The following is a 10068-nucleotide window of genomic DNA, read 5'->3' as shown; positions in this document are numbered from 1 at the left end:
GGGTCCAGTTCTTTCAGGGTCGTTAAGGAAGGCAGAAGGAACCTACGTGATGGCCATGTTGGCTTCCCCAGGCGGAAGAAGCCATCTTAGCAAAGCCAAGTACCCCTCAGGAAGAGGCAGGATGGAGATGGGGCAGGAGTGGGGCAAGGGCTAGGCCTTTTCATCTGTCTCCTGCCACCTTTCTTCTCACGGCAGGTGGTCATCTTGAAATATCTTCCCTCTCTGCCAGAAGTGACTTCTGTCCTGCCCCTTTGTCCACCACCCTGTCCCTCTCCAAAGGTCCTATCTACCTCGTTGAATCTCATTTCTCCTGAGAAGAAGGTGGCCACCATGGCCATCCCACTCTCACCGTTAGGCTAAAATGATCCAGCACACCACAGTGTCCAATTCTGGGGGAGGAAGGTAGCCCACTTGTCCTGGTTCTCGAAAAATCAGGGCAACCTGTTATGGCAAGAAGATTCTAGTACTCTCCCTTTGGAAAGTTGTCACACGTGAGTCTGAAGTCGTTGGTGGCTAGGGGTGGGGAAGGCAGCATACGGGAAGGGGGTCGTCCCAGAGGTCAGATCTGGAGTTCCAAAGGATGTGGGTTTAACGTAACTGGTGAAGGCACGAGGATGGGGTGTGGTGAGATAGCCCGCCCGGGCTCGATACAGTCTGCATGGAGGCATCACATCCAGGTGTGGGTTGAAGTCGTAGTAGGTGGGGGTCCCTGGAGGTCCCAGGGGGGAGGTGGGTGGCAAGAAGAGGCCTCCTCCAGGAGCTTCACCTAGGCTCAAGCTCACACTGACTCCCCGGACCTTGTAGTAGCCGTTGGTTGGGTCCTGAGGGGAACACATGGGACTTGGTGAGGGATGTCAGGTTATACGGCACTGAGAATCACACATGGACACCTCCAAAGAGATGGAGCTGGTCTCAACAGAGATAAAAGCAACAGGAGCAGGCAGAGACCTGAAGCAGAGAGACACCCAGAATGGCCGGGGGACAAATAAGGAACAGCAACTGGAACCAAAGGGGCAGAAGAGGGTCACCAGAGAAAGGCAGAGACAGAAGGTCTTGGGGCTGCCGAAGGGTAGCTTGGAGGAGAGAGACTCACATACCAGCCAAACAGCTCCATTGGATGCAACCATTGTGGTTGCCAGGACAGACCCGGATCCTGTCCTCATTGAAATCCCAGGCTAAGGGAGCCTGGGCGTTCAGCGCTGTGACTGGGGACAGCGACTGTGGTTGCTAAAGGTGAAAGCTTCAGTCAGCATGGGATGGGACTGGTGCCAGAACTCAGAGGCCTGAATGGTGGGGTAAAGGGATCAGAATGTCCACAGGGCAAGTGTGAGAAGGAGAAATGTTTGAACTGAGATCAAGGAGGAAAGAAGGGGATGGTGGTGAGGAAGGTGGGAGAGTTTCAGGCACATAGAACAGCTCTGGTGAGGTTCAGACAAGGGAGGGCTTGGAACCGGGAGCCGTCCTGAGATGAGACTGCAAAGGCTGGACAGTGTGGGGAGAAAGAGGTAGGCCAGCAGGCGGAAGGGGCCTATGGGATGGGCGTGGGGGTGAGCCAGCCTGAAAACTGACTGGTGGGGAAGGTACAGGCCGAGTGAACCCCAGTCCAGGACTCGAGACAAGAGAAGGAGGCTGGAGCAGGTGTTTCAGCATAGTTGGCTGTGGCTGATCAACTGGGGGGCTGCGGAGTGGAGCAAGATGGCCCAGGAGGCAGCAGGAGGAAGCTGGGAGGGGCTGAGTGCCACTCTAGGGAAGCCAGAAGGGAAAAGGCAAAGACCGGGGCAGAGAGCTGCTCTTTGCCCTGCTGCTCTCACCTTGGTCTCCAGCGCCCCTTCCTCACCCAGAGCCAGGTCACTACGGTCAGTGTGCATCAGGGAGCCCTAGAACAGGGGGCTGACTCAGTGAAAGGCAGTGACCCGAGGAACCTCAGCCCCACAGCCAGCACCCCTTCCAAGGACTTCACCTTCCGGCAGGAGAGCCCCAGGGCAGTTGGGAGCTAGGGGTCTGAACTCAGAACAGTCAGGGGGACAAACCTGGTCTGGGGAGTAAACAGAGCAAGGGCAAATGTGGCCCCAGGAATATGACTGAGGTCTCTGTTAGGAGGGGATGGGGGAGGTCCCGTTTGAGGTTGGGGAATGGGTCCAGATTGGGATTGAGTTACTGTTTGGGTCTGGGGGCACAGTCAGGTCCAGGAGTCCTGGCATCCTACCGGCTCCTCGCTGCTGCCTGTCTCCTCCTCTGGGCACCTGGAACTGGAGTTGTCACTGCTGCCCAGGACACGTACCAGCTGCTTTTGCTTGGAGAAAGATGCTAAGGTAGGGGTAGGGAGGGGCCGAGGTAAGCAAAAGCAGGAGGGACAAAGTGCTTGGGGTTCAGTAAGTGGGAGGGATGGGCAGAGGGGCTGGGGGGACAATGAAAACTTTGGCAAGGAGTGTGATGCTGAGATGGAGTGGGGACACAAGTATAGGGGGAGGAGAAGCCCCATGCAGGGGCTAGACAGAGAGGGTCTGGGGCCAGGCCCCCTGATACGGCCAAGTCAGTGAGGGCAGTGCAGGGATGGGAATGGGGGCCTGGGCGGGCTCCAGCCTGGACACTTGCCATGGCGCCAGCAGCAGAGGGCCACTCCAGTGATGATCATCAGGAGAGTGACAGCCGCAGAGGCCGCTCCGGCTACGAGCCGCAGAGTGGGCAGCAAATCTGTGGGATGGAGGGGACGTCCTGAGAAGGGCAGGCAGAAGGCCTGCAGGACAGGGACTCGGGTTTGAGGTCCCTGGGTTCAAATGGTAGCCAGGACTGGCAATCCCCAGGGCTCCTGGTCCCCCCAGTATGGGGTTCAAGAGCCCATAGACTTGTTATTCCCCACCTTTGAACGTATGTGATAGGCTCCCTAGGTTAGAGAGTCTTAGGACTCCCAGAGTCGTCTTGGCAGTTCCCTGTATTTGAAAAGTCTCTTTGGAAGACCTAAGTGTGAGGCAGAAGCTCTGGGGTTTCCAACTTTTTTTGTGTGAGAGGATTTATTGGGGGTGGGCTTGGGGAGTTTGAGCTCTCAAGGTTGGAATCTCTGTATTTGAGGGTTCTAAGTTTGGGGATCCCCATGTTACATCAGGGATCTGTGGAACCGGTCCCACCTCTGCGGCCCAGGCTGACCCGAGCGCGGGCCTCGCCCAGCCGGTTCCGAGCACTGCAGTTGAAGCCTTTGTTGAAGTCGGAGTCCTCCGTCCCGGAAATGTGCAGCACAGAGACCCAGCCAGGACCCTCCGGGGCTGGGAAAGTCTCCACCAGGAAGCGGCCCCGCGACCCTGCCTCCAGGAAGCCCTCATCCCAAGACCAGATCTGGGGGCACAAACCACGGAGAACGCTTGAGGAGACCGAGGAGCCGGGAACAGATGGGAGGCCGGAATGGTCACAGTAGTTTCGGGGATCTGCATGGGGACTGGGCTGTGTCAGGGGTCTTGGTCGGGAGGACTTTGTCTTACCACAGCCTCCGGTGCGGGGGAGGCGAAAATCAGACACTGCAGGCGGGCGGGTCCCCTCAGGAAGGCGGGCGCGGAGCGCAGGGCGGTCACCACAGGGGGCGCTGCGAGAAGACCCCGGTCACTGACAGGAAGGGTCTCGCCCTTCCCGACTCTCGGCTACCGCGCGGCAGCCAGGCCACACCCCTCAACGAAAGGGGAGTCCCTCTAAGCCACGCCTTCAGCGGGTCAGACTCCAATCACAAGGCCCCGTTGCCTATAAATCTTCCAGGGCCACGCCCACTGGCGTTAGATTCCACCCACGCCCCGCCCCTGGCCACGCCCCTTCGCTGCAGCTATAAAAGCCCGCGGGGCCTTACCATTCACCGTCAGCCTGGCTTCGGCAGCGCCGCCCCCGCGTCCCGAAGGGCCAGGCTCTGCTCTGCACTCGTACTCGCCAGCGTCCTCCGGTCCCACCGACGGGAGACGCAGCATGGGGCCGAAGGCCAGCACCTGGGACAGGGGAGAGGTGTCAAGGACGGGGTTTGCGAGGGAGCCGGATCCAACGTCAGCCACCACTATAGGACCCAGAGAGACCTTCACCTGTGTGCCTCCGCGGCGGGTCCAGGTTATCCGCGGGAGCGGGTTCCCACGCCAGGCACAGCTGAAGGAGGCGTCTTCCCCCACGTCCGCAGACATGGGCTCCGGCCTTGCCTCCAGAATCGGCCCAACTAGGGGAAGGGGAAGAAGAGGTCATGTGACAGGCTGAAGTAGACTCCCTGACCCAGTCGTATGCCCCCTGTCCACAACACCCCGCCCACTTGGGCACAAACCTCGTAGAGACAAACTGTCTGAAGTCTACCTGGATCCCACTCTCCATTCCCACCTGGGTCTCCAGTGCATTGCACCCCAGCCCACCTTGGCCACACCCCCGGCCCCACCCTGGCTCACACAGCACGTCCAGGGCTGTGCTGCGGTTGGCGCTACCCACGGCGTTGCTGACCTCGCAGGACACGGGCTCGGTCAGAAACGAGGCATCTGCCACAATCTCCAACCTTGGCCCGCGGGCACCCAGCACCGGGGAGCCCCCTTTGGCCCACCTGCGAAGACAGAGGACAGCTGCTGTCAGTGTTGCCCCAGCCCTGCCCAGGCCTGTGCTGGGGAGAAGTGAACTGGGTCCTCACCTGTAGCCGGTGACAGGAGGCTGGGCCGTGGCCTGGCACACGAAAGTGACCTTCTGTCCCTCCTGCACCGAATGAGGCTCCACCGACAGAGTCACCACAGGCGGGTCTGGGATGTGGAGAGGGAGGGGACAGTGGTCAGCCTGGGCAAGGAAGGGACTTCTCCATCTCCACCGCTGGCCAGTTAGTCCCTCCACCCCAGGAAGCTGCCTCCCTCACTCCCACCTCCCTCCGCATCTGGATTTCCACTTCCTAATTCCCTCAGGTCATTCTTCCATCATCTTCCATGCTCTCACACCCAGGAGTCCAGCTCCCACCCCTGCCACCTCTTCCCCAGGGTCTCTGACACTCACACTGCAGGCTTAATGTGACAGCTGTGTCCCTCCCTGTGGGCAGGGCCTGGCTCCAGGCCCGGCAGACCAAGGTAGCTCCGTCATCATGGCTGGAAGGGGTCAGAAACAAGGTGCTCTCCACCAACCCTGTGGCTCTGTCTTTCTGCACAATCTGGAAGTGACAATATGATGTGGGGCTGATGCTGTGGTGTAGCTGATAAAGTTGCCGCCTGCAGTGCTGGCATCCTATATGAGCTCCAGTTCAAGTCCCAGCTGCTCCACTACAGATCCAGCTCCCAGTTAATGTGCCTGAGAGTGCATCGGAGGAGGACGGCCCAAGCACTTGGGAACCTGCACCCACATGAGAGACCAGGAAAGAGCTTCTGGCTTCCAGCTTTGAACTGGCCCAGCTCTGGCCATTGTGGCCATTTGGGGAGTGAAGAAATAGATGGACTCTCTAACTCTGCCTTTCAATAAATTGTTTTCTTTTAGAAAGGAAACTAACAATAACTTAGTCTGCCCTATGGACTAGTCACTTTTTCAGGCAAATGCATAGGCATGCCTGTATTTGATCCTCACAGTTACCATGTGAGGTACATACTCTTATTCGTCCCATTGTACAGATAAGAAAAACTAATAACTCAGAGGCTAAATAATTTAGTATCAGTCAATGAGCCACTGGCTTAACCAAGATTGGAACCCAGTGGCCTGGACCTAAACTCCTTCCCCAGAACCATGCCCTAAGTATGACAATCCCTGAACCCCTGCCCTACGTGCCCCCTTCTCTGAATAAGCCTCTGGTCAGAGTGGACTCAAACTTTCACTGACAGGGCAAGGGGTGGGCTTGACCTGGTGGAAGGTGGTCCCATCCAGCTGGACCCCGTCTCGGAACCACAGTAGCTCAGCACTGGGGCGGGCTTCTCCTCTGCTCCTACACGTCAGGTTCCCAGGAGCTCCAGCCACCAGAGACACAAGGGGGCCACCCAGCACCTGGGGGGGCTCGGGGGGCACTGCGGGAGTGTATCGGAGGTTAGAGACCCTGATCTTCTCCCTGGGCTCCCCCCTGCCCATCCCACCCCAGGGGCAGGGTGCCAGAGGACTGGGTCCTCACCTAGCACATGCAGTTGGGCCGGGCGTGATCGGAGGCCGGCTTGGGTGGCCTGGCACTCATACAGTGCTTCGTCCTCAAGCTCCACGGGCCTGATGTGGAGATCATGCTGGCCGCTGGCCACGTTCCCCGATATCCAGTACCGGGACCATCCTGAGGCAGAGAGGAGGCCGTCAGCCCAGGCGTTTGAATGGCTTGCCTCGGGTCTCCAGGTCCAAACCCATCCCACAGAGACACTACTACAAATGTGCACTGCCCCCTGCCGGTAAGTCTTGAGCTCCCAGAAAAGGGAGAAAATGATTGCCTTAATGGACACGGGGTGAGAAGCTTCGAAGAGGGCAGTCACGCGGAAATCAACGAGAAGCACTCTGTCCACAGAGCTGGTGGTGTGCGCGCCTCCTTCAGGGTTAGTTAGTTGGCAACTTTTCCATTTAGGCTCCCTGCACCTTTCCTGCATTTATGCAATACTTTACAGTGTAAAAATTCTGAAGACCCCTGGTCGCTCCCAATCATCAGGCCTCATCAGTGTTACACGGAATTGTTCCTTTTCTCAAATCTGAAAATAGCACAAGCTTCTGGGACAGCTCAAGGCCAGATGCTCCCAGCCCAGCCCCAGGCCCTTTCAGGAATGAGAACAACCTTACCTGGCAGGTCCCGTTCACCCCCTAGAGCCAGCCCATCCTTTGTCCACTGAACTAGTCCCCGGTAGGCTCCCAGGGCACAGGGCAAGCGGGCTTCGCCTCCTAACAGCACCACCAGGTCCTCCGGCTGTTGCAGGAAGTGGGGTGAAGGGCCTAGGAGAATAGGGGGGCACCAGAGCTAAACTTCGCTCTGTCAGTGCCCAAAACCCCACTGCCTCTTCCCTTAGCCTAGCAGTGTCCAGAGTTGCTTGCTCAGACCCTCGAGTCCGACCCTCCACTCTACTCCCAGTTGGCTTCTCCCCAGTAAGGTGACAGAGACTGCAAACAAGTGTCCCCCGCACCCCCAATCGGCCCTGCTTTCCCCTTGCGTACCTGCGCGCGCTCTGAAGCCGAGGAAGAGCGCGAGGAGGGCGGGGACCAGCATCCTGAGTGCGTGTTCACCCAGCTCCGCGGGACCTGCCGTGGCCGCAGCGAGGGCGCTGCCTTCCCTGCTAACTTCTTCCTCCGCAGGAACACCGCCCCGCACACACCTCCAAACCTTGGTCTGGAACCCGCTTAGTACCTGACGCTTTGACCCAGGCTAGAGCCCCCTATCCACAGCCCACAGTCTCCTCAGGTCGGCTCATCTACAGCCTCCGACTCTCTCTAACGCCTGCCTGCCGGGTGCTAGGGCTCTCAAGCGCCTAGGGACCCCGGGGAGGAGCCGGGCCCCGCTCGCTCCGCCCCCGTCTCGCCCTGGGAAACTCGTCCCCTTCCCATTGAGAAACTCCGCTACGGAGACGCCGATTAATGGAGGTCGGCGGGGCGGGGCTCAGCAGGCGGGCACCCCTACCCAAGTCGGGTCCAAGAAGGTGGTCCCGCCGGAGTTTGACACCTGCGCCCTGCAGAGGTCTGGGGTGAGGAAGTCGGAAGGGAGGGAGTGGAAGAAACTTGCTCAGCCCAGGGCCTGCAGGGACTGTGGCGAGTGGAAACGGAGCTATAAATGGGAGCCCCTGAGGTCTCTCCAGCTTCCGCGCCCTGGGGAGGCGGGCGCTGTTCTCCTCTGGGTCTGCAGGTCGGGAAGAGGGCACCAGGGTGCCTGGGGCACAGCTGCGACGCCTGAGAAGGGGGTGGAGGGCTGCTGATCCCTCCTGACCTCAAAGCTCCCTCCTCAAAAACACCGCTTTGTTACCCCGTGTTAACGCGCAAAGCCTCGCGCCTCTTTAGACCGGAACACTCAGACCCGCAGCCTCTCCTCTCCCAGCACCCTGCCGTTGGCGGCGCAGCCCCATCCCTTCCGCCTGGTTGCCGGGAGACGGCGGGGAGGCGGCGGAGGCCGGGGCTGGGGCAGACGAGGAGGCTGAGAACTGCGCAGCTTGTCCTGACTGCTCCAAGCAGTCCAGCTGGGGCGTTCCCACGCCGCCGCAGCTGGCCTAGCAGGTGGGCGGGACCCTGAGCTGAGAGAAGGGCTGCGGGCTGGGTCCCGCCATCCGCCAGGCATGCCCTGCAGGGCCTGGGATTTGTACTCAGGTTCTCAGCTGTTGCTGGAGTCAGACCCTTGCGTTCCAGATTGTCACCTGTTGGGATTTGCAGAATTGTGAATGCAGGGGTGGCTCAGACCTCTGCTAGCTGGCAAATGGACGGGAGTGGGGGTGCCATCCCTCAGTTCCCAGCCCCTCCCGCCCCACCACCACTACATCTGCTGCATGGTGTAGGCGGGAGAGGGCGACAGGGTCAGGTTATCTGGTTTTAAATCTCAGACTCAGTGAATTTAATCAACAATCTCCCACGAGGATTTGAAAATCGAATGTGAACATCTGTCGCGCTTCTGGGGTTAATCAAGAGGGGTTGGGAGGCTGGTCTGGGGCCCCAGAACCTTAGTGCTGGGGGGCTTGAACTCCTCCTGGCTTCTGTGTTTATGGAGTTGGTGCTTGGTGTTTGGAATTGGCTGGCCGTGGAGCCGGGCCTTCTGAGCTCGTGAGGCTGTTTTTCCAGGCACCTGATGCTACTTCCCCTTCCGAGGTCCCTGGGGCCATGGGCATGGAAAAAGGACGAGCCTGGGGTCCCAGGAGCACCCAGAGCTGGCCCAGCTGGGGCCGAGGTAGAAGGGGTGTGCTGAGAGCTCCACATGCTGTTCCCCAGGGTCACCATCTGGTGAGGGCCCCGTGACGGTGTCTCCTTTCTCGGGAAGTGTGGGGGTGTAGACAGGAGATCAAGTGTGGCAGGACAGCAAGGACTCCATAAAGAGGTGGGGACAGACAAGAGGGGGCTCAGGCCAGATGTCTTGTCCTGGAGGAGGACCAGGGGAACCCTGCAGGGAGGTAGAGGGGAGGATGAGCAGGTCAGTTCCTGTGGGAGATAAGCAAACAGAAGCGGCTTATCCCACGGCAGCAGCGTGCTTTTGCACACTGGATGGGGAGGCAGGCATATGGTTCTAACATCCCAGGAGGCAACAATCGGGGAGCCCCGGGGCCTGAGAAACAGTAAAGGGGGAGAGGCACAAGCAGAGGCTGGCGGAGGACAATATTTCTTAGACTTGGGGTGTGTGTGTGTGCAGGAAGTGGGGTTGGGGGAGTAACAGGGATGAGAAGAAACAGAGAAAAAACAGAGGCAAGTAGAGGCAGAGGGGCAGTGGAATGGCTCACGGCTGACCGAGGCTGACCCACTCAACACAGTGAGAGATGAAAAGATACAGAAAGGTAAATCAAGACAGATAGAGGAAAGCAGGGAGAGGCACAGACGAAGAGAGAGGAGATGGGGAGGCAGCCAGACGTGGTGACAGAGGATACTCAGCCAGCCCTCGCCACAGGGCACCTGTGGTAGACTAGCAGCTATACCCATCATGAGGCTGGCACACTCAGCCCCTCCCACCTGCTCTGCCTGCCCACACCTGTGCACTTCCACACTCTGCATGTGCCTTCGTGGGGCACGACCCTCTCTCCCCTCCGCTACACACATACCCACACACACCTGTTTCGTACTCACAGGCACACACACACAACTTCACTCACTTCCATACTCTCTAGCTTTTTAGCACATTCCCCAGCAGAGATCCCTGATGTCACGGAGAGGATGTCTACAGGTGTGGGGGGCAGGACTTGCCAAGGTCACGTGTGAGAGCAAGAAAAAGCTGGGGCACAGCTCCTCCCCATGCCAACCCAGCTCTCTGCTTGCCACGCCTACCTCTTCTCCCATACTCCCCTGCCCAAGCCAGGCCCACAGAGCCAGGGGGCTGGGGAGGTGCCGAGGAATGTGCTTGGCATGTGCTGACAGGGGGGATTTCACATTCCAACTGGACTGGGAGGAGCCTGCCCAGCACAGGCAGGAACTAGAGGGTCCCAAGGATTTTCCTGAACAGAACCCGGTTCTGCCACTGGT

At 59.1% G+C, this 10068-nt stretch overlaps 1 protein-coding gene across 1 annotated transcript; it reads right to left on the bottom strand.

The window, feature by feature from the left end:
* Positions 1-230: 230 nt before the first annotated feature.
* On the bottom strand, positions 231-9885 carry KIRREL2 (kirre like nephrin family adhesion molecule 2). Its single transcript, XM_058674859.1, has 16 exons — positions 9874-9885; positions 7084-7255; positions 6715-6864; positions 6074-6223; positions 5812-5972; positions 4984-5134; positions 4634-4739; positions 4401-4549; positions 4053-4180; positions 3830-3962; positions 3474-3574; positions 3126-3330; positions 2596-2694; positions 2207-2307; positions 1812-1877; positions 231-821 (listed from the first exon to the last, which is right to left on the bottom strand). The coding sequence occupies exons 1-16, from the start codon at positions 9883-9885 to the stop codon at positions 486-488; spliced, it is 2220 nt and encodes a 739-aa protein (XP_058530842.1). The 3' UTR covers positions 231-485.
* Between the last annotated feature and the right edge of the window lie 183 nt (positions 9886-10068).

Source organism: Ochotona princeps, chromosome 16, assembly GCF_030435755.1.
Source record: "Ochotona princeps isolate mOchPri1 chromosome 16, mOchPri1.hap1, whole genome shotgun sequence".
NCBI classification, from domain to species: Eukaryota; Metazoa; Chordata; class Mammalia; order Lagomorpha; family Ochotonidae; genus Ochotona; species Ochotona princeps.
Note: the sequence above shows the minus strand (reverse complement) of the source record. Positions and strands in the feature narration are given on the sequence as shown.

Excerpts from the sequence above, each read along its gene's own strand:
- KIRREL2 (XM_058674859.1), bottom strand. Across the intron at positions 3,575-3,829 it reads AGCCAGGCTGACGGTGAATG|CGCCCCCTGTGGTGACCGCC; the intron begins GTAAGGCCCCGC and ends GTCTTCTCGCAG. Across the intron at positions 1,878-2,206 it reads CAGGCAGCAGCGAGGAGCCG|GGCTCCCTGATGCACACTGA; the intron begins GTAGGATGCCAG and ends CCCCTGTTCTAG.